This window comes from Ischnura elegans, chromosome 1, assembly GCF_921293095.1.
Source record: "Ischnura elegans chromosome 1, ioIscEleg1.1, whole genome shotgun sequence".
NCBI classification, from domain to species: domain Eukaryota; kingdom Metazoa; phylum Arthropoda; class Insecta; order Odonata; family Coenagrionidae; genus Ischnura; species Ischnura elegans.
In genome coordinates, this window is record NC_060246.1 from 150398873 (window position 1) to 150423633 (window position 24761).

At 38.2% G+C, this 24761-nt stretch overlaps 2 protein-coding genes across 5 annotated transcripts in view; both read left to right on the top strand.

Annotated features, from left to right (window-relative positions):
• Nucleotides 1–9326, top strand: part of LOC124172333 (choline transporter-like 1) — a 56564-nt gene extending 47238 nt beyond the window's left edge. For 2 of the 3 annotated variants that reach the window (XM_046551787.1, XM_046551779.1), the window contains exon 15: nt 6639–9326. In XM_046551787.1, the coding sequence (XP_046407743.1) occupies nt 6639–6833 (195 nt within the window). In that variant the 3' untranslated portion in view covers nt 6834–9326. The remainder of the gene's footprint in view (nt 1–6638) is intronic. The other variant, XM_046551795.1, reaches the window with a different exon arrangement.
• A 3772-nt stretch (nt 9327–13098) lies between these two features.
• LOC124172356 (folliculin) overlaps nt 13099–24761 on the top strand; it is a 35536-nt gene continuing 23873 nt past the window's right edge. Inside the window, exons 1-7 of one of the 2 annotated variants that reach the window (XM_046551803.1) lie at nt 13099–13557; nt 13638–13874; nt 13950–14210; nt 17335–17636; nt 19658–19770; nt 21691–21777; nt 22108–22274. In XM_046551803.1, coding sequence (XP_046407759.1) covers nt 13348–13557; nt 13638–13874; nt 13950–14210; nt 17335–17636; nt 19658–19770; nt 21691–21777; nt 22108–22274 — 1377 coding nt within the window. In that variant the 5' untranslated portion in view covers nt 13099–13347. The remainder of the gene's footprint in view (nt 13558–13637; nt 13875–13949; nt 14211–17334; nt 17637–19657; nt 19771–21690; nt 21778–22107; nt 22275–24761) is intronic. The other variant, XM_046551809.1, reaches the window with a different exon arrangement.

Sequence of the window (24761 nt, forward strand, 5' to 3'; positions counted from 1 at the left end):
GCCGAGGTGAGTCGCGTGGTAGGGGGAGTTTTCACACCACAAGGCTCTTTTAGCCTCTTTTATTACTGCGTCCGTCCGATGTGATATTCATTTGTAGCGTTTAGTTTCTTTCTTGAACTTAAAAAAAAAGAGATTTTAAGGTTGATTAAATGACGTGAGAAGTATAGCATTTTTTTGGCTCTACAAAACTAAAGTTTAGTTCTATAGTTGTTCACTTCGTCCACTTGTATTCCATGAAGATTCAAGATCCAAAAAAATCGTTGATATAATTTTTAATAAAAATTCCAAAGTCTCCGAAATCTTGCAATTTTGGTAGGAAAGTACTTAACCTTAAGCCCAATAACACACATGTGTAGCAAAAGGCAATTTTCTGCAGGCAGTAACACTGTAACATGGAGACGTCAAAACCTGCTGGCTGAGCATGTAGAATAATTGGTTTTTCTGCTTGAGAATTTGAAAGGGGCAAATATTACATGATTCATATACGTAGTATGTAATCTTTATTACTGCTATGAAAATTTATGTACTCAGGGCTCTCCCTTGTAATAATCATGGTAAATCTAAGCGTCCTGGTAGCGCAACTGGTAGAGCACCTTGCCGGCAACCAGGAGGTTTTGGGTTCGAGTCCCAGTCAGGCCGCATTTTTACCCTCTGATTTCTGGCTTTTTTCCACCTACCACAGCACCGTTGTCCTCGTCCTTTTTCTGTTCCATGTTCCTATCCCTTTCTTTCCTTACCTCTGAATTTATATGTATATATATATAGTCGACATATTATGAGTGCCAATATTCTAAAGTAATACCTATCATGTAACACCACTTTTCAGGTATGTTCTGTTTTGAAATTTAGCTATATTATATTTTAATTACATAGTAATGATATGAAAGATGCTTTTTTCGACTGACTCTTTCACAGAGTAATATTTTTAAAAGTGGTTTTCTTGTTGCCTGGAATTAAATGATATTTTTCTTGGAGCCTATGGCATCAGAATCGATGGAATCGGTATCGGTAGAATCGGAATCGAAATGTCAGAATCGGAATCGGGATCGGAATCGATAAAATTTTGGAATCGACCCATCACTACTGAATATTTAATTACTTGTTAACAGAATTATGTGCAATATGTATGTGCTTAGACCAACTGTTCTTAACTCCCAGCTTAAATTGTTATTTAAACATGCATTATTTTTGGTTACCCATTCTTGAAAATGCAGTTAATACAGTGGAAGCTCATTTTAGTGAATACTGTATTTAGCAAGAATCATCTAGTCATGAGAGACAGTATGCTGCTGAAAGGCATATTATTAATGTATATAAAAATATGGATACAGTGAGGCCAAGAAGTCCATGCCATGGTATGCCCTTGGTATTACGACGTTCGGAGTAGTGAAAATCTTTTTAACTTGAAAGTAAACGGGGTCACCCATTTTACCGGTGACCAGAAGTATGATTCTGAAAAAAGTGTATGATTTTCATTTTGCCAGCCACTTAACACATTCAGCGTGGAGCACGTCAATTGACGTGGTCCTGTCCAAGCCGAAAAGCTGTCTGCCGGTCGGACTGACGGGGGCCTTTCTCCGCCTCCGTACGTGACTAATATCCACTTCCGAGTCTTCCGATTGTGTGTATGGCCTTCAGCAAGCTTCCCTCTTTCGACCCGTGTGCACCATTTGTAAATAGCAGTATTTGAACGGAAGTTATGGTGCAAAAACCACTCTCTCTATTTCTTTCTTATTTTATCAGCCGATTCTGATGACGTTCATGAAAATAGGGCCCTCATTGAATGTGTTAATATATGTAAGCATCAGTAATACAGTATATGTACTAAACTTATTAAATCACTAGGCACAATTCAAGTGAATGACTACCTGGCTTGCAAGCAGAGATCTTTGCGAAAAATATAGAACATTGAGGCCAATGTAGCATCATGCAGGTCGAACACTCAGTTTTCATGCAGGGCTGCCTGTCATCAATAAGGTAGTTTCCTTCATCGAAGAAAACGAAAGGCATTGATTGCGATTCATTACCCACCGATTGTGGATTCATAATATACAAATTATTTGGTTTTACAAATCCCAGTTTAGACGAATGGCAATGATCAATTTTAACCGCATTTAAAAAGGCCAGATTGGTGCTCATGCGATGCCACTCCACGTGATGTCCCAGGGACCTAGTTTCTATACGAGTAGATAGGAGTTTTACATGGTCTGAGATTACCAATGAGGCACAGAGCTCAGGGGAAACATGTCTTAATAACAGGATTCCCACTCAACCGTGAAAACCTTAAAACCGTGAATTAGCCGTGAATTTCGTCTACCGTGAAAAAACCTGGAAAAAGCCGTGAATTTCGCCATGAAACCTTAAAAATATCTCAATATTGATAATAATACTACAATCGACTGATCAAATTCGATATGTTAGTCTTAATTGTTTCGTGGTCAGGCACGCGCAGACTCTTAGTCTACGCATTTCTCTACACACGAATATTCGAAGTGTATTATCGTGATTGGTCCGTACTATATGACGACACATTGACCGATATTTTCCATTTTAATGGCGGAAGTCTGTTATTTTGTCTAAGCATTTCAATTTCAGTGATAGCTTGGGATGGATTTGTATTCGAAAAAGGACGAATGAAATAATTTGCATTTCTAATGGACCCAGAATGAACCATTTACGAAAATTATCTGACAAGTTACTCGAAGTTCGGTTCCCACACAAAATTAGGGCACATGCCATATGCTTCGAAATATGATTTGCCATTGGAATTTTACTTAAGGAAACATTTCTATGGCAAAAAGGCTTTCAATTTATGGCAATAGCTCTCAATAGACTACACTCACCTCGTTTGAATTTATGTGAATAATAAAGTAAAAGTGAAAATAATGTGTTTCTGCAGGTATTTATTTTGTCTTTATATATTTAAAACCAAGTGCATTATACAGTGGAACCCCGATCTATCGTTCCCGCATTGATCGTTTTCCCGCATTCATAGTTCGCCGTTCCTGGTCCCATATAAAGTTCCATAAAGGCAATATAATTTTTTCCCGCATCCATCGTTCTCTGGAGTATCGTTTTCCCGCATTGATCATTTGAAGATCACGGTCCCGTCGTATAATTTTCCTGCATCCATCGTTTGACGGAAATGAGACGAAGTGTTTACCACGTGTTGTTTGTGGCTAATAAAGACAGACACCCCCAGGAGATTGAATTGCCATAGGGAGAAGCTGAGTGCCTTGGGATAGTGACATTAGCGCATTTCCCAAGATCCGCTATCCCCCTCCACTCAGAACTCGCCTCCCCCCTCTGAAGCTTTCCTCTTCTCCGAAATAAAAAAAAGGTCTCAGCTCGCGCAGGGATCGTATTACGAAGACCTTAGCTTCGAAAAAAATATCAATTTACACGAGAACAATAGAAATGTTTCGCGCCCCCCCCCCTTTTCTCACCCACTGACCTTTTTCAGCCTACGTGCTTCAAATTTCCCAGTTTCTGGAGGTCAACTGCTGCATGAATCACCTACTAGCCCAAAAGGTGTCTAACAATGAATTTCGGCAATTGGCATTATACTTTAATTAGATTGAAATATTTGTAAAGTGCACATGATTAAAAAAAGAATGAGACCAAACACGACGTATTTCTAACGTTATTTAAGCATTTAAAACAAGAAAATAGTTGGAAAAATTCAATGATGATTTCTGGCGAAACTCGATATCCTCGTAGCTGAGCTTCTCGGCAATTAATTTGGCATTTTTCCGAAAACGGGATATCAGGTTATTATCAGTTTACGACTTATACTATACATAAGTCTCAGTTGTAAGAGTTACTGAGGAAGGGATATCTTCTCAAGATATTTTGTTTCTCCCTACTAACAATCCAAATTCATCTACTCATCTGGCACTACACGATAATTAGAAAAGAATGTGTAAGTTGCCTTCTCTTTAGAACAAAAAATTTCATGCCACAGTCATGTTTATGCTTCACCCTCTGCAGTATGTTCTGCATAAGACGTACGCGATAGCATCAGTTCCGAACTTCACCTCGCACAAATGGTTCCGTAGTTTCCAGGGTGGGTTGACTTCAACCTAGCGAGTGTTTTTCGTGTGGGTTTAATAAAGTAAGGATTCATTTTTTTTTAGTTTTATTTTTATCCGTCTTCGGACCTCCGAAAAAACAAGTACTTTTAAAGTACTTGTTTTTTCCGAAGAAGACTTTGAGAGTACTTTAAAAGATGGACTGAAAATAATTGAATGTGAAGAAAAGCATTCGGAATAGAAGCGCGTGAATATTGGAGAACGGCTCGGGCTGTTCGCTAGCACATGACGGTAGGGGTGGGGGTAGAGCGAGCTACCAGGTAAAAACAAGAAGTGGGATGAAGCCGAGGCTCAGGCGGGCGTGCCGCTGACGATTAATGCAACAATGTTCACGCTTTACACATGGCCTAAATTACATGAAAAATATATTTATTAGACAGGAACATTACAAATAATTGACTATTTTTGGCCTATATGATCCGTCTCACAACCAATCACTTCGCCGGCGAAAGCGGTTGTTCTAGGCGCAAAATTCACATTGCTCTCGTGAATACGTGTATTGGAAATGGCGTTTGATGGATTTTTATATCAGAGAGAAATCCATAATAGCAGGGTAAATGACGAGTGGAGAGCAAACATTTTTATTGAGGTGGCGTGTTCCGTTAGTATATTTGAAAGAGATATTATTCGAATCAACTACATGACTTAAGTGTCTCGATAAGATACTATTATTCCTGTAATTGGCTAAAATCTTCTTTGAATCCTCTTACAAATATCATAATTACGCGCCAAAATCCTGCGTTTCCTGGGACATAGGAAACCTATCCAAACATTCCCGCATCGATATTTTCCCGCATTCGTCTTTTTTTTCGCCCATCCCCCTGAAAAGCGATGGATCGAGGTTCCACTGTAATGATATGAAATTCATATTTTGTTTTATTACGTTCTATAAACAATTTTAATAAATATTTTCCATGATCTCAGAAAGATTGGGCAAGGGAAATTTGGTTACTGTGCGGTAATAACAACGTGCACAAAAAACAATCTCTCGGTGAGGAATTAAAAAAGGACTTCCGGTGTTCATACGGAAGAAGGTCCTAAGGGCATTTGCATATTAAAGGAGGCCATGGTATTCGGCGTCCGGGCAAGAGCGCGGTTGGGTTGGGCCTTTAGTTGGCCCTGAATTTTCCAAACGTTGACGTCAGAACAGATATCACTTTTCATTGCTGCGTTTACATTCACGGCGTATGTCGCGTCCGTTAATTTTTAGTTAATATACGGCCGGTGATTTTCCTATTTTTGACATATAAACGGACCACATATTTGACGACATTGAGACCGTGAAAACCTGAAAAAACCGTGAAAACTTGGAAAAAAAACGTGAAAACCTGGAAAAAACCGTGAATTTCATTCTTTAGGTAGAGTGGGAACCCTGTAATAATCACCTATTAAAACTGCCTATGGTTGGAAAGTTTCCTTCGATTGATAAGATCTTAATAATCCTTATTTAAACCAAGCACTACCTGCTAGCAGGGTACTCTGCCACCTGCTAGCAGCCTGCATCGCAGCGGCACGCATACCCTCGCCCCAAGGTCACCTCACATGGCGGATGCGGTAACCAGAATGACGTCAAATGGGGTTTTCCCAGCATTCATACTTAGCCGTCGCGTTTTCGCGAGCTTGAAATTTTTTACTTTTCGTTTAGTCGCAAAAAATAGATATCATCATTTAAAAATCTAAAAGCCTGAAATGCGTACTCCAGGAGTAATAAATTTTTCAATTTAGGCAACAAAAAAAATAATAGGAAACCAACCTATTGGTGGCAGTGTGGAGAGTTAGCTGAGGCCGTGCACCGATCTGATTGGTGCTGTGCCATGGTGATTGATGCTTGGCCGGAGCTAGGCAGAGATCTCACCACAAATAATGTGTCATGTAGCAATACTGTTAATGAACTATTAGTTAGAATGCATTATGTGCCACGTCTACCTTATGAATGGTATGAAAACCTTGTCCATGCTCTACGGACTTCAAGCCTGCTCCTCGGCATGACTGCCACCATGTTATACATATTCTAATTCAGGCCGTGATGCTCACTATATCATTCCATCACTTAGAAATTAATTTTGTTTTTCACTTCTTATTCCGTAAAGCAAAATTTTTTAACGTCAGTCATAATGCAAAAATGAGTGATCACATCACTATACACTGTGCAATGCGCAGTACATGGATACATGGTTTTTGAAAAGAAGCGCTGATAATTGTTTTGTAATATTTTTTTTGCAAAATTAGATACAAATATGCAAGTTAAGGCAAGCATTGATGTTACTCCTCTTTGATTTAACTCTGATACAAATAAAGCTCTAATTAAAGGAGAATAGAAGAATTTAGAGGCTTCATTCTTCATCTTCATATGTAATGAGCACCTGAGCAAGCAATTTTTTGGGTATTATGACCACCCATTAAACTGAGCTTCCACTGTATTTGAATCCTTTTCCACTAATTTATTAATGCAACTTATTGAATATAAGGATATGGTAAATGACCAGGCAAAAAACTTTTATTTAAAATAGTCTAAATTTGCTAAGTTTATTATTTTACTTTTTATAGGTAATGAATGACACATTGATACTATGTGTCTGTGAAGACAAAAACATTGGGGGTGATGAAGAGAGTTACTGTCGCCCATCACTAGTTGCAAAGCTGCTTCCTGAAAACAACTTGGGTACAATTCAAGGAAGAATGCTTTCATATCAGCCAGTCAGCACTGGAGAAAATGAGCCAATTTTCGCAGGTTGTAATTGACTTAAGTGTTGTTGTTACGTTGTTTTATTGCCTATTAGATTTTGTACATAGTGACATCTTTATTCTTGAGATTTGTTTTAAAATTACATATTCAAGAGTATTGCATTTGATAAATTTTTATCCAAATTGTACTCAAGGTAACACCTTGAGCCTTACTTGGAAAGGCATACGGCAGCTGTAGTGTAGCAAAACTATGGTTTTTGCTTGGTACTTACTGGAATATTAAGAAGCTTCACAGAATCTGTGGATATAGGAAATATTTTTTTGTTTGAGTCAGCCTCCAGGTTATTAATTGTATTTAGGTAACATGCTCAATTATTAATTAAGAGGTTTATTTCAAAGCTGGCCTCAATCATTTGCTTGTTAGATGTTTTTAGGTGTGTCAAGTCACATAAAAACACTTGACAAGCAGCGTATGCCTTGTAGTAAGCATTTTGCCATTGTTAAATGTGATAAAAGTAGTGATAGAAAGTAGGTGCCTACTCCAATTATAACAGGCAAAGGGTTATTTTAAAACCTTTTCTAATCATAAGGGTTCCTTTTTTGCATTTTTTAAAAGTCTAAGGATTTGTATTGTGCAATACTTTCACACAGTGAAATATTATGAGGTATTTCTTGAATAATATTTAGGCTTCTTTCACACTTACAGAGTCAAGGCTGATTTATTCCAACTATTCAACTAGTCAAAACTGGTATTAGAAAAATAAAAAAATGGTATTATTGCTATTTAAAAGAATGCCTCTAATTGGGAAATAACCTCTTCTAAAAAATTTTGTAAGAAATAAACTTTTAGTACGTATATTTAAGGAATGATGTTAATGGAAGGTGGAGTACATAGATTTTTAAGTGTAGCTAAGACCACTAGAAAAGTTTGTGAGGATATCCAAAGTCGATTGGTAGTTTGCTTTAACCATATTTATTCATACTGGAATTTATATTCAGTGAAGCAAAAGAAGTTTGAAAGCATGAAAATACTTTTAAAAAATTTACAGGTGATATCTTGAAAGTAGAACAATGTTATTATCGTTAAAATTGACTTATAATGGACATATTTTAATTGAGAGCGGTAATTTTATCTAGCCGCTCTCACTGCTGTAGATAAAGGTGGCATTTTGACGTTTTTGTAGTGGTTGCAAAAATATTATCTTCCTTAAAATCAAGTACAGGTTGTGTTTTCTACATAGTTAACCTTCCCAAAAAAAGAAGATTTGAAGTAGATGGCCTATGTAGTGACTCAAATGGGGCAGAGGTTTTTTTGGTAGCCTCGATGGTCTCTATTTTTTTAACAGAAATTCTTAACAGAGGTATGTAAGTTTCCATAGTGAAGTTGTCTCATGTGGCTTGTGGATGCTAGGCAGCATCATTGTGTCATAATGTAAATCTAAATATTTATGACTACCAAAGTTTCATAGCCCTTGTGTTAAAGGCCCCTTTTTACTATATCATGAGAAAAATTTGATACCTTAGTTAATGTGTGAATTTCAGGTGGTGCCTAAGTAAGCAGAGAAAATGAAATACAATAAGTCTACTGTTAGGTGCTTTATTTTTGAGCCACTCTCACCAATTCTTGTGTTGCCTAGTCTTGTCTGTTTGCGTCAGATCTTAGTACTAGCCTTATTGGTGATTTTAATGATTCACCTTACACATATGCTCATAGTGATATAAAGTAAATGTTGAGAAAAATTTGCATATTCGTTAAACTGATACTCCGAGACATATATTAATAACAACTTATCACAAAGGGGTGATGTGCGGTGCAATTGTTGTGAGGTGTTTTATGCCAAGGCAGCTGTTGTGTGAGTGTGTTCAATAATTGTTTTAATATAATATAAAAGGTTATTATTTGGTTTTTATAATTTAAATGAATTGTTTTAAGGGAGCACATGGTGTTATTTATGGATGTTATTTACATTGTGCTCATGTTAATAAAAATCGTTGCTGAAAATTATATTCAAGTATATCCATGTTCAGTATTTTTAGTAAGCTTGCCATGCTATGTAAATGACTCAAGTCAATTTTTGCTCCTGGTTTGCTAGTTGTGTGCCATTTCTGAAAAAAAGTGTTAAGATAAATTACATAGTTGAATAAGAGGTCCAATTATCATGTTGCCACCCTTCCAAAACTTTTTCCTGGTCCATGTTTATTTTTATTCATGTTGATGCATTTGATGTAGAGAATTTTACAGTAAGTTAATTGATGTTATGTTAAAAGTTAGATGTGGGACCAGTACAGCTGTAAATCTCATATATCATTGTATTTAGATTTAAGATGTATATGCGCCCTTTTCATTGTTATGGATCAGTGCTTGTCTCCAATTTTTATTATTACTTATTGTAATATCTGTTCAGAGTACAAAAATGATGGCTTTTGGCTGCTAGTAATGTTTTTCAGTCACCAGTGGTCATAAAACGATTCTAATGATGTGATGATAAAGACTCCTGATGAATACATGTTTTTGTATTTTAATGGATAAATAATGGCTGAGTTTTCAAATGTGTGTTTTTTATTTGTTTGGAAAATTACTTGCTTAAATTTATTCTCAGATACATTAAAATTCATGTGAATTAGTTGGAGCAATAGCTTCCTACTTCATTAACTGTGGGTATTTTGATATCTCATATCTTGTTAAATATTTCAGGAAAGACCTCTTTGACAACTATTTAGGTTATGTAGAGATCATTGTGATACCATTCAGTTCGATGAAGTCACCAGGGTTTGTAGGACTCCGGAATTTTCCCTTTATTTTGTATATTTGAATGATGCCATTGCAGACAACGTTTCTCGGAGTTCCGCTCAGGTTTAAAACTTTGCCAACATTTCAAAGAGCACATTAATCATTGTCTTCAGGGCAGTCTGATGCAGGTATTGAACAACGAGGCTTTTACAGTAGACTCTCATTAATATGAACAACGTTATTACGAAGTCCTCGTTATTACTGGTCCCCACGAACAGGCCCATCGAATCTGTAGTAACAGAAACTTTATTGCGAAATTTTCGTTATTACGAAGTTCGTCTTCATCTTGGTTTCAATGGTCCTGCAACTTGAAACTGGTCTATGTTACAGATCATTGTGGTAGTGCCTGTCTGCCCTTTGTGCTGATGTCCTGAGGATGGAAATTGACTTGTGTTGTTTTGAAAAGTTGGAGATAGATGTAGTGGGAGATTTCAATGATGTAGTAAACCAGAAAATACCAGTATCATACTCAAGGGCATACCCAGGATCAAAACTAGGGGGGGAGGGCAAGCCATGGTTGTTCAAGTTGTAGGTAAGATTTAAGCATGGAATAGGTGAATGAAATCAAAATTTTAAGGAAACCATAATTGATCTTTATTAGTTTTTAAAATTATTTGCTTAGAAAAATATTATTCTCCTCAAAGACATTTGCAATTTTTGCTTCTAGGGGGTGGCAACTGCCCCCTACTGCCCCTCGCTGGGTATGCCCTTGATCATACCAAAAGGAAGTAGTTAATTGGATTTGTTTCAGGAAGGTGGTGGTTACCCACCTAACCCCCTTTAATTTCCGGAGAAATTGAAAAAAGAATAATTTTTTAGTCAGTCAAAAACTTTTTATTTTAACTGATTAGCAATCAATATTTGCAAATAATTGATTAATATCTACAAGCCATTAGGGTGGTTTCCCATTTTTTTGTTGAGTAAATTGAAAGATTGTTACTTCTGGAGTACGTATTTCACGCTTATAGATTTTTAAATGTTGATATCTATTTTTTGCGATTAAATGAAAAGAGAAAATTTTCAAGTGTGTAAAAACGTGACGGCTAACATAAGTATGAATGCTAGAAAAAGCCCGTGTGTCACCATTCTGGTTCTGGCTGCCACTATGTGAGGCCACCTTGGTGCGAGGCTATGAGCGCCACTACGATGCAGGCTGCTAGCAGGTAGTGCTTGCCTTAATTAAGGATTATTAATACCCTATAAAACAAAGGAAACTTTCCAACCATGGGCAATTTTAATAGGTGATTATTAAGAAATGTTTCCCTGAGCTCTGTGCCTAATGCATGCATTGGTAATCTCAGACGATGTAAAACTCCTGACTAGTCGTATATCATCTAGGTCCCTATGTCACGTGGAGTGGCATCGCATGGCTGCCAATCTGGCCTTTTTCAAATGAGGTTAAAATTGACCATTAACATTTGTCTAAACTGGGATTTCTAAAACCAAATAATTTGTATATAATGAATAAACTAATGGTGGGTAACGAATCACAATCAATGCCTTTCGTTTTCTTTGATGAAGGAAACTACCCTATTGTCTGCATGTAATAGATGTTAAACATACATTATTGCTAGGAGGTATTGCATAACACCGAGGTGGTCTGGAAATTAAGAACCATCCTGACAAAACGATGACCTTAATCACCACTGAATCCAGTATTCTGTATTTTTGTACTGCATAGAAATGAATAAAATTTGGTTAGGAAAGGATATAAGATGACTGAGTTTACATCTACTTGAATTGGAACTTGAGCACTTCTTGATGTGGGAGGAGGGAGTAGTGAACTACGATGACCTTGAAACCCATTTTAAATGTAAGGAAAGAAAAATATTTATAGAACTTCATTTTCCTACAAATTTATGTAGTACCATGATCAATCAGTCTAAAGTGAAATTTCGGTTGAGGGCATGGAGTACTGAAGAGTGAATCAGCTGGTGTTATCATCTAGTGGAGGGTCAAGAGGGCATTGCTGATTGATATTACCACAGACCCTGTTCTCCTCCAAGAAGGGAAGGCTAATACCACTGTAACTCTGTATGTGGTGCAGATTCTTAATGAAATGCATCAATGAGATCAGTTTTGTAAGGGTTAAGGATTGCCTCAACTATAATTATGCCTATTACATATAATATATTTAGGTACCAGATGGATAACATTACAAAATCATGCAAATTTCAAGCTGCCTCTATGTAGCTCATATGAACGATTCAAATCATTCATTCACCGCTTTAGTGGGTTGGTACTATGCACAATTATTTGATATTTAGCCGATACGAAGTGTGAACCTCCGAGTATTACGGCTGATCAATATCAATGGGTCTAGTGTTATTCAAAGATCAATGAGACTATAGTCTAAACCGCTATAACAATTAGCCGTTAGATGATAGTAATTCACATTTACCGTCCGCATGTACCGGCAATTTAAGTTGAAATTCCCTTATGGAGGATTCGTATCACGCGGTCTCACGACAAGTTAAAAAAAGACGTACTCACTGCGCAATGTTATCGGCTGATTTTGAGCAGGGCTTAGGCACAAGGCGGGCGAACTGTTGACAGCGTGCGACACAACAGCTTGACGGGCGTTTTCTTGAACTAACGCTATCGTTTAACAAGATAGTTTTGATTAATAAATATTATTGCGTAAAAAATTATTTCATAACTTGTGTAATGTAACTCAGTTGGTATCTTTAATAATAAATAGGAAATATGAAATATGTGTGCTTCCTCTGTCTCACCCATCGACCAATCATGAATCGGCCAATGAAATTTCGTCTCCTCATTTCGAAAGTTTTGATCGTTAGGAAAACATCTACTTACTGTGGACCGGTTAGATCTTGTGTTATCGCGATGTACGGTTTTAGGCGTTGTTTGTATGTAGTTGTTGATTCTATTTTAACTTAATTCTCTCTACATCAAGTTTTCAAGCCTGCGTGTGGTGTGTGAAGTGGTTGACAACGTTATATTTTCGAAAAGTCACGTATATTCAGCCCATTAACGCTTGTATAGTGATCTTGATTTTGCTTACCAATTTCTGTTTTTCAACAATCTCATATTCAGTGCAGTGAAGTGGCCACTGGTAAAGGAATTTTCTTTGTGGTGTTCTTATCCCGTAATTTGTGATGACACTGAGGAATTATAGTTCGCTGTGTGTGTGGGTACGAGGACTTATGCGTACACAAGTGAGGCATGGAGAGATTCTTGTCAGGCTTTCGCCATCCTGTGTATAGTGTTTATTTATTTACTAATTCAAATCATTGTATTTGGTTGGTGAGTGACTTTTTATGTGAACTTTTATAAAATAAATGGGCATATGCTTTGCACATGTTGTGATTTTATTTAAATGATATCCCGCATAGTATCCCTACCGTATGCAACACGCAAAGCAAGAATAAAAGTGGAATGGGGACTGGAGGGGAGGGTGCTAGTTTACGGAAAACGCCCGCAGAAAGCGCTGTAGTGGCTCCAGCCGCGTCGTCCGCTACGCTACGCTGTCTACACTTTTTAACATTGTGTGTCACGACTGTGATTTTGAGTCTTGAATTGACTAGCAAGGAGTGGGGTCGAATTGGGTTGAATCAAGATCAACCTCTCTCCTAAGTAATGATCGTTATTTCTCCGATGATTGTGATGTGTAGCTGAGGCGAAATTGACGTGTGGTAGAGTATTTCTGTTAATAAGATTGTGACGACATGTTGAAATGTGAAATGAGACTGATCAGCTGATTTTGACTAATATGTTGAAAACGTAAACATTGTTGTTGCCAAAGTAGATCTTACTGAAATGAATGCCGTAATTGCCTTATGTCACTTCTGTGAGCTCCATGGACCTACTGTTGTTCTGTCAACGCAAGTATTTCATGAAACTGCGCAGTTACCAAAAGGTATGCGAGAAAATGCTTCTGAAATCGAGCATAAAATATTTTACGGAGATCCTGAATGCTTAGGTGAAGGGGAAAAATTTCATGAGGAGGATGAATCGCGGTGCTGCAGGGTATGTTTGGTCTTGAAAGTGTTATTTTGTCCCATGCATTCATTTCGGGGCTTCATTTTTAATATTGTTATTTATCATAGGCATGTCATTCTCTGGACAAATCCTCGTTAGTGGGGAAGGATGAAGACGGACAGTGGATTGTTTTAGAAAATTCAGATGACGAAGGTTTGGGTAATGCTAAAAAGCGGAAGGGAGGTGTGTGCTATCTCACAAACGATCATGAAAGAAGGATAACCTATGTTACCCGAAGGTCGCCATCTCATCCACGACTCAGAAGCTTACTAAAACAAGCATGTGTGTTAAGTTTAAGTTGTGAGGCAAGTGAATACCATATGTTCCTATTTTATCGCTGCAGTTGCTGATTTAATATCTTACAATTTCCACTTTTGTAGGTGAGCGAGGGTAGAGAGGGCCCCGTTTCTTTCTCCGTACCTGCTGGAGATGGAGCGGGGTGCCGCAGAGGTGGCGGATCTGTTAGTGGACAAGCCCTATCTCACACTTTCTTACTGAAAGACTCCCATGCCCGAGGATTTCATAGGTGGTTTAGCATTGTCGTGGTTATGAGGGACCATATCTACCTCCTTAATTCTTGGCCTTTCCTTGTTGAAAGTCTCTCAAGGCTGATTGAAAGTTTGCAGTCTCGAGCAGAAAAGGTGAGAACGACTTAAAATATCCGATTATCCGAGTAAGTGTCATGATCAGGGTGAGGTCATTATTATAATATTTTCTGATTAGGTACCTTATAGCATTGCTCAGGGATTTATTTACCGTTTGCTAATAAGTGGTGAAATGAGATATAAATTTAATTTAAACTTTAAAGTCTTTTTGCATCTGTGAACTGCAAATTTATTGGTAGGTATTCAATCCTAGAAGTACTGTGTAGTTATATTTATCCCAGCAGTCAGTGGCTCATCCAGAGAAGGGCTTTAGCCCTCCTCCCCCTGGGGTATCAAATTTATACTAGATAGTGTGGTAATTTTGTTCAGAGTCACACTGCCCTGATGAAAATAAACTCCACCATGGTGGATACAGGAAGGGTAGCATCCTTCATGGTGGGTAGTTACCCTTGCACGACCCACGCCTTACCCACCATTAAGGGTAAGGGAAGGATAGAAAAACCCTTCGTGTACCCTTCCTTGGAACTCCTTCCCTTACCATCCGTGTACCCTTCCTCTACCCACCATTAAGGGTAAGGGAAGGATAGAAAAATCCTTCGTGTACCCTTCCTTGGAACTCCTTCCCTTACCATCCGTGTACCCTTCCTCTACCCACCATTAAGGGTAAGGGAAGGATAGAAAAATCCTTCGTGTACCCTTCCTTGGAACTCATTCCCTTACCATCCGTCAACCCTTCCTCTACCCACCATTAAGGGTAAGGGAAGGATAGAAAAATCCTTCGTGTACCCTTCCTTGGAACTCCTTCCCTTACCATCCGTGTACCCTTCCTCTACCCACCATTAAGGGTAAGGGAAGGATAGAAAAATCCTTCGTGTACCCTTTCTTGGAACTCCTTCCCTTACCATCCGTGTACCCTTCCTCTACCCACCATTAAGGGTAAGGGAAGGGTAGAAAATCCTTCGTGTACCCTTCCTTGGAACTCCTTCCCTTACCATCCGTCAACCCTTCCTCTACCCACCATTAAGGGTAAGGGAAGGATAGAAAAATCCTTAGTCTACCCTTCCTTGGGACTTAGCATTTATAACTGAGGAAAACATATCCTGAAAGTGTCTCCTCAGCTACTTTCACCTGCTAAAGAGTATTGAGTTCCGTACAAGAACGTAAGCAGTCTTTGAAAGCAAAGATAGACGGGCTACACAACAAATCTTTAAAATTTCCTTAGGGAAAACAATAATATACATATTCAGTGGCGTAGCCAGGGGTGGGGTCCGGAGGGTTCGGACCCTCCGTCCCTCCGAAGTATAAAAACACAATCGTTTTCCTTCATAAAAGAAATCAAAATATTGAAAAATAATGAATTTAAAAAATATTTCTTTGACTATTGAAGTTTTTTCGATTATGAAAAGTGTTTGAATAAGTTGAATCCCAATACTTACTATCCTGTTTTTCAAAACTTTTCCCACCTGGTTTTGGACCCCCCCCCAAACAAAATTCCTGACTACGCCACTGTACACAATAGTTTCTATAATTTTGTGAAAAAAGCTCATTTAGAAGTTCTTCCATTCACGTTTTAGGATGTAACCTATTTGTGTGGCTGACAATGAGACATCGCTAGAGTGATGTTCAGTATTTGAATGCCGATCTTATTTTCTGAAACGAAATAGGTGTCATAGAAAAAAGTCACAGCTTTCTTCCACATAGGCCCAGGTGTGATTCTCATCTTAAGATATTGTAGTATAAGTTTTGTTGAGAAGCTAACTCAATTACTTCGATAGCCGAGGTTGTTAAATCACTAGTTCATGATCCTCTAATATGTAGGTCCTGGGTTCAAGACCATGTGAAGGCTAATTTTTTTTCTGCCCTATAACTTTAGAAATCACTGTTGCAACTCATCCCCATTCGTTTAATTTAGTTTATTAGCGATTTTTTAAATTTTTTGTTAATTTATGGATTTTTAGTTTTTATATTAATCCTACCCTTCCTGTACCCTCCATTGATGCTGGCCAAACCCTTCCCATACACTCCAGGAAGGAGAGGGCGTACCCACCGATGTTCTAAAATACCCTTCGTGTACCCTTGCTGAAGGGTGCAGGAAGGGTACACTTATCCTTCCTGTACCCTTCATCGAGGCTGACCAAACCCTTCCCGTACCCTCCAGGAAGGAGAGGGCCTACCCACCGATGTTCTAAAATACCCTTCGTGTACCCTTGCTGAAGGGTACAGGAATGGTACACCTATCCTTCCTGTACCCTCAATGGAGGGTAAACCTCTCCTTAATGGAGGAGTTTATTTTTATCAGGGTGCTGATGGGAGGTTATCCCCCAGGTCTCCCACCTTCCCCCTATCCCTATCCTGGATCAACAACTGCCAGCTGTCACCAGAGTGTCATGACACTTCTTGCTGTGGGATGGAATGCCACGTACCAGTAGGTCACATGAATCATCCTCCCAGTTACACTATCCTTCCCTTATTATTAGACTTAGATGAAGCTGGCGGCTACCACTCCTTAGTGTAGTTGCTGTAATGCAATGGGGAGAATAAATAAGGACATAATGTGGTGGGTCGGGAGGGATAGGGGAGGTACTGGACGCAGGCTGATCGCAAAATGTAACCATAAGTGATTATTGGGTGGGTTTAACATATCATGACTGTGGGGGATTCATTGTGGTCATCGTAGTGAGATCCCCATTCCTTTATTCCTTCCCTTTGAGAGTGCCTAGTAAAAATACCCATTGGCTTATCAGAGACCTGGCTCTTAGAGTGTAACTTCATGGGGTGGAAAATTACTTATGATTATTTTTGTTTTTTGATTCCTGTAACATATTTTATACAGCAGTCAGATGAGCTTGTAAATTAGATTTAATCTCACCATATAATTAGCATTTTATTAATTTTTTATGCCCGTAGGAATTGTCAACAGTTCTTCCACAAAAAAAAGTAATAGCAAAGTTTGTAAAGATGCAGAGGAAAATATTTCTTGATATTCTTTAACTTTTGAACTTAAGCTTGATATTTAGCAAAAATTTTAGCTTCTGGGTGTGATATTTCTTCAAACCTCTTTTAGCATACTGTCTCCTTCAAGGCACCTTTGAGGTGACCCATCCCTACTTTGGTCCTTTTAAAAAAAGCTCTTTATTACTGTAAATTGTTGTAATTTCAGGTATATGATCAAGAGCAGGCTGAGAACCCTCAAAGGGCTCTGAGGTTGAATGCTGCAGCTACAGCTCAAGCAGTGTCTTCGGCCCCAACAAGACTTCAGTCCCCCAAGAAAAGTGAGGTTTCTGAGAGGGCAGTGAAAAATATAGAGGAATCTGGTCTTCATTCAGGAAATGAATCAACCCATCAATCTTCAACCAGTAGCGCGGCATCCTCTGCTCAACATCCTAGTGCTTCCACCCAGGTTGTGTCAGGTCCAGCTCGTTCTTTAGCAGAACTCACCAATGATCCTGCAGTTTTTGCCAGGTATGTAATTGTATCTTTTTATATTTAAAACCTTGTCAATATGGATGGTGGGAGTGTTCTTAATTTTCATAGGGCTTCTTGGACACGCCAGTAGATTATGTTTGGGGTGAGCTCTACCTTTAGGTGGGAGTGGAGGGTGCCTAGTGGGTCTTCTTTAGGGACAATAAATCTGGTTTCGCCAGTGGTAGCTTGCATTGCCCTAATGATGGTGCGAAATTCTCCCATTACCCTAAGTTCCATTCCTTTCCCTACCTGAGAGGGGTCATCGGGTTCACAATCATGGTGGTGCCTCTTTACTTTGGTTCTTCCCTTTCGTCCCCCCTCATGAGGTCTTTGATTTTGACCCGGCCTCAGGACTTTATCCCTGCAAGGTCTCAATCAAGTGAGGTTCAAGGTCTAAGAACATTCAAGATACAATAGAAACTGAGAAGGGGCAGAAACAAGTTTGCAGTGAGATCAAGAAGTTGGGAAAGAAAAAGAAGGAAAATAAAGTTGTGGACAGAGGATTTATGTACTTAATCCACGACTGAACCTGTGAGAATTAGAAATGGTTAGGAAGCTATCATCGAAGATAAACAAGGAAGGACAATATAAAAGCCGTAACGTTTTTTATTTTCTCTTCAAACTTCACAAATATTGTTATTAAACTTTAAAAACACTTTTTATAAGTTAAAAACTCGGGAGCAAAGACACACCTGCACGCCACAACTATTACAATCCAACTCCCTCTCTCTACCTCCCGCGCTGTCAACAACAATCCACTTCATTGTCCTCCCATCAGTCGTCACACCAATATCCAACTCAAAACAACTCAAAATGAAGTGTTACAAAGCCCATCCACAAAAAGTGGCTGAGAGGAGGGACAGAAGCAATGGGGAGTGATACAGCTCTATGAAAGAAGTATCGAGTATCAAAATGAACTTTCATCTTCATTATAAAATTCTTCTCATGCTCGAAATCCAAATAGTAGAAGTGAAGACAGCAAGGCTGGTTGACTAAGGATCAGAATTAACATGTACTTCCAAGGAGAATTATAAATAAATCCAACAATCATTTGAAAATGTGCTAAAATACCAGAAAAGGGCTGTAGATGTTTGAAGGAGTTGGTAAGAAAAGCAAATTGGTAACAAAAAAAATTTGGCCTTCATTAAAAGTAGGAAAAAAACATTAACATACGATTGATTCTACCGAGATTAATAAAACCTGAGATAATTGGGATGGACACTCTTACTACCTTGGAATCAAAAATCCGGTATGACAACCAGACGTTGGTTTTTTAAGAAGAGATTGAGGTGGGCTGCCCATTCAAAAAGTGTTTTTGGAGATGCAGAAATTGATTGCCTGAATGTAGGAGTGGATGGAAGGCAGAAAAATTTCGGTAGAAGAAGAGTTTGGATGCTGCACTGCGTATGTATGTACTTGACTTTTGGTTTTATCATTGTGAAAGCAATACCCTGTGTTTTTTGGAGATGTTGAGTGAGAGTCTCTCAAGTCAACTCCACTCTGAAAAGAATAGGTATTTTTTATAAATATTTAGTTTTGAGCAGAGTTTTTGGGAACGGTATGAGGAGAATTTTTCTATATTCAAACAGTCATGTATGAGGTTCTAACAAGATCTTGTTACCTGTGATTTCATTTAGGATAGACACTAATATGTCCTCATCTGGCTCCATCGCCCTCACCTTTTTTCTCACTAGTGAGGCTGCCTGCCCATTAGTGTTTTGAGTCTTGGAGAATGCTCCCCCCACCCTCTCCCCTCACAGTGTATGCCTTGTACCTGTAGTGTCTTAAGTTTATTGTTTTATTTTGCATTATTGTCCCTTAGTTAACTCCTGAAAGTATCAGTTATTACTGCTGGTGTTGATCATCAGCTCATTTTCACTGGGAATTTTGATTCCAAAAATTTGAAAAGTCTTCTTGCATCATTTATTACTATTATTCTATATTTTCACCCATCACTATAAATTGATAGGAAAGAAAAGGATAGGAACTCATAAAAATATTATTATATGTTTTTTCAGGTTGCATTATTGGTTTGTGTGGATATTGAAAGCAGGAGCCAGCCGCATGTCAGAGAAAATAGTCGATTCCCTGCCCACTAAGTGTGTTGCATTTGACTTTGACCAGCACCAAGGTACGTAATTATGGCTTCTTCCAAATATGTTATTCCTTATTAACGTTATTTTCATTTCTAATGTGTTGAGTATTTGAGTGTATTTTTTATACAAATTTTTATAATTGATCTTTGTTTTTCTTGAAAAATATCTTGTTTTGTGAGATGGTTTTATGATAATAACACTAAAAGCAGCCATTATTTTATTAGTCTTGAAATCTTTGGATTGATGTATGAACTGTATACTCTGTGCCCACAAGCCTTGTAGGGTAGTCATTCATTTGATTTGTGCTCAGTTATATAAACAATGCGGTAATATGTGTTGTATTTGTGATGATTAAATGCTTTGAGGCTGTCCAAATAAACATTGTACACCTGTTTATGGAGGGAATACTTTGATTCCACCGGTGAAATGGGTGCCGCTGATTACTTTCGGGCTAATGGTTATGCACTGCTATGAAGAGATGTTATTCACAAGACTGAGCTCAGAGCTTGGTAGGGTCTTCTTGACCTCTGTCTATTTATATTTTTTTACATGCAAATGATAGGCCTTATGATAGGTCACTTGTCATATTGAAATTTTAAAGTATAGAAAAAGAGTATTTAGAAAATTTGATGAAGAATACATGTGAATTTCGTATGAAAGGTATGCAAAAAAAAAAGATTTCCACACTATTGTGCAATACATTTCTCTCGGTTTAATTTTTAACACATTATTAGATGCTATTGCTCATACATCGACTCAATTAAGACGTTGAAATTAATATTTTTTATAAACTTGATTTCATGTGAAAGTGTTCATTGTTTCAAATAATTATGGATCAAAAACCTTGGATTTTAAAATTTTGGATTTAAAACCTTGGATTGGATTGCATGTCAAGTCTTGGCTTTCAAAGGATTTAATCAAATGTTTTGAATCCCTTTCCTGTCTCAAATTATCGTAGTGGTAAATTGAATCTGAAATTGATGGCTAAAATCCTATGTCAAATCCTAGTACATATTTGGCTGTATTCTGCTGAATATTTGAGTCCTTATCCCATCTCTAGTTTCAATATTCAACTACCTTTGCTGTTGCTACTCACTTGCTTTTATTTAGAGGTGCACTACCTATTTACACATTGAATTTTACTAATGAGTGTGTTGATTTTATATTTAGATCTTTACTAATAAATGTATTTTAGTGTTGAATGAACTTCATTAATGATATAATGCGTGCAGAGAAGAAAAGGAATCAATACATTTTATTTGCTGGTGCTTGTACTTATGTGCAGTGGAGCCCATTTGTAGTGAATCTTGAGGGGATGAGAATTTACTTAGTCATGACTGAACGTCATTATATGTGGCTGGGTTTCTGAGCCACATTTTGAAGTACCCTTGGCAGGGAGGATGTAAAAGTACGTTCACAGCAGCCTGCCATGCAATCTTACCGGGTACGTTTACAGCAGCAGCCGTTCATGGTACGTTAAAGTATGGATATGACGGCAGTAGTTCTATTTATTGCAGAAAAAAAAACATAAAAAGATCAAATGCAAGCCAGGGGTACGCTCATTTTAGAGTATCTCTGTGGGTAGCCTTTCCACTCCCCACACCCAACCCCCTATCCCTTCAATGCATGTTTCAATAAGCATTATATGTGTCAAAACATGTACAGATCTTAAGTTTTTTCCAAAATGTGCATCATGCCACTTACCCAGATGAAGTCCCGAGGTTGATGGTGCCTGTGGAGGATCAACCCTTTCTAGTGTAGTCTTGTAGTAGTGTTTGTAGTAAATTTTAACTTGAAAAGAAAAATTTATATGAAGTTTCTCTCATAATTATAGAAGTACCAGCAATAAAAGTATTGACCCATTTCTTTTTACAGTAAGGAATCCCTCCTCAGAGAGTTAATTTAAAAAAAACTAATAGCTGTGTAATTAATTGCATGTTTGACTGCTTAAACAGAGACTGAAGAAGGATTCACTTTGATCTCAAGCCGAGAAGACCCTTTCAATTCAATTTTGGAATCTCTAGAAGGGAATGTAGAATATGGTATGTACATAGTATAAGTTCTGAGTGATTTGGAAACGAGATCAAAGATTATGATGTTTTTCATGGCCTTGACTTTGCTATTGTATAGCTTTTCATTTTTTAGTTGCTTAATTATCACTATTCTGTTTCAATCACTTAATCTTGCGGTTAAACTTTGAACATCTATGAAACCATAAATTTGTTCTGTAAAGGCACATGGCATTATTCTTGTGCACAAATGTTCACTATACTTTTGTTTAAGGCCAATCAAGCAATTTTAGGGTAAAGTAAGTAATTAGCTGAATGATAGTGCATGAAATTGTTTTAATGTTTTGCTTGATTTTTGTTTAGGAGTACATGATAGAACTGTCAAGGCCAAGGAAGCCAGTGAGAGAAGTGACAGGTTGCTCAGCTGCAACAGTCTTTCAAGTTCTACTACTTTGCAAGATGGTAGTGATGCAGCTCGTCCCATGAGTGTGCACTCAGAATTGTCATTCCCAAATGTCTGGGATTCTGATGTAAAGTACATTTGATCATAAATTTGATGACTAAGGATCTTTTGCCAACACCTCTGATTGCCATTATTTTTGTCGTATTCATAATTTTATTCCTAATCATAATTCAATACATTTTTTTCATTATCCATGTACACCCTCCATATGCACTACAGTAGACTCTCGTTAATATGAAAAACGTTATCACGAAGTTCTCGTTATTACGAAGCAAATCATTGGTCCCGACGAAAAGGCCAATCCAATCTATAGTAATAGAAACATTATTGCAAAATTTTCGTTATTACGAAGTAACGATCCTCAGTCCCGTCGCGGCGGGTAAAAAATGAACTTAATATGAAGTTCCACGAAAAAGCAGCAGCATGTAGGTGGACATAGGCGGATCCAGGGGGGGGGGGAACGGGGGCACGTGCCCCCCCCAGACCATCGAAAATATACAAGATTTTTAATACGGTCCCATTGTCATTGCGTTCGTTTTGTATTACGAGATATCCTTGTGCCCCCCTCCCCCCCTGAACAAAATCCAGGATACGGCCTTGCTTGTGCCCCCCCCAGAAGGAATTCCTGGATCCGCCCCTGTAGGTGGATATACACTACCCTATGTTATAACCATTGTGCTATGTTTAAGTTCTCCTCGTGCACTGTGCTCAAGAGCATCAATTATGGTTCTTTATTCAGTGTGCATGCAACATCATATAATAAGCTTCATTCTTGTGGAGTCATGGTGACCCACTCATAACAGCTTGTAAATTGGGCGTACTGTTAGTCTGCTTCCTACACACATTCGATTTACGAATTTTCAGAGATACAAGCATTCAAAATTTTCAAATTTTGAATTTGGCGCCTTTCGATTTGGCCGATGCTACGCAGTGTGGCGTAGAGGAACTCTCACTGTGGGCACAATCTGAACAAAGCATCATTGAATCTGGTGTGAATTTAGGAACTGTTCAGCGTTTTGCCTGTTCTTCCTTACTGCGAGGAGCGATTTTTTTCGGCTCCAGCTTAGTCGCACGCCCAGCTAGATCAGTTATAATATCGTGATGTAGAGCACAATTTTGATACACTGTTGCATTTTGTAGGAAAACCGTACTTCTCAATGCCTTTCTTACAGTCTGGCCGGCGAGAATTGCCCGATGACGGCACAATAGGAGGGGCAGATAACCACACGCCAGCATGGTTTACAGCCAATCGCTGTCCCTCAAACACACCCTCGCCTGATCTCACAGTGTTATCAACTGCATAAGGCGCACCGAAATAAGCCTGATCCAACCAAAACAAACCCTTTCTTCGAATCACCAAAACAAGTGATTCATCTGGGTCCTTCACGCTCGTCGTCCCTTCCGGCTCCTTTCTTCACGGAACCCTTTGTGGGAGTCTCCCTTTCTTACCTGGCAACCTTGCCCCCTACCCCACCCTAGACCATTCTGCGTGTCATCGGACAAATCTCGGCGGCCGTGCTGTAGGTTTATCAACTTAGGAACAAGGTCTTGGAACGCATCCAGTTCATATATCGGACTTAATGTATTCGGAAAGATATCAACCCTCGATTGCGTCTTGTCGTATTCTTCTGTTGAGGAACTGAAACGAATTTTCCTGTTTATATATATTTCCGTGGAATTTAATTGCGTTTATTAAATACTGTTTTTTTTCTGACGATTCCTAAAAGAAACGTTCATACGAATTTCGATATTACGAACCTCCTCCGGTTTTTTGGTCCCGGGAACTTTGTCATAATGAGAGTCTACTGTATGACAAACTTTTAGTGGAAACATATACTCATCCTGTTAAAAAATATTCAAAGTTATAAAATGTCCTCTCACACAACATTTCAACTCTACCATTGTAAAAATGTGCATACTGTGGGCTTACAATACAAGCCTATATGTGTGCTAATTGCTCATGGCAATTTGAATATAAGCTATTAATTGGAAGATTTACTATTGATGCCATTGCAAATGTTTTTTTTCTTTATTTTTTAACCTAATGCTATCTCAGAAATGGGAAACTTGCATGGGTTGTCGATTGCTATAAACTCTATTATGAACAGGTAAAATGGATATATTAGTTTGCAAAAATACCTTCAGTTTCTGCATTCATCATCAAAAAAATTGACTTTAAAATTGAGAAAAATTTCTCTGAGCCGATTACTGTGTGTAGACACCTGAGCTCTGCCGAAGCAAAGCGTGACTTTATAGGTGCCTAAACTGGCGTCGGGAGTCGGGAAATACACTGAGCGCATGCTGTAAACGTTGTTTTGAGGGAGGATTTAGCCGCTCATCGTCACTTGTGTTTGTGCTGTTATTCTTGGTAAGTTTTTGTAGTGCCATGATTATTACTTGGGATACAAAAAAATGCAACATCGGGATGATGATGTACAACCATTTCACTTCGTATGTTTCAGATATCAGAAAAATGGATGATAACGTTGCCGCTTGTTTGAATAGTACACCTGAAATTCATCTACATCGACATATTACCCTGCAAACTGCCTAA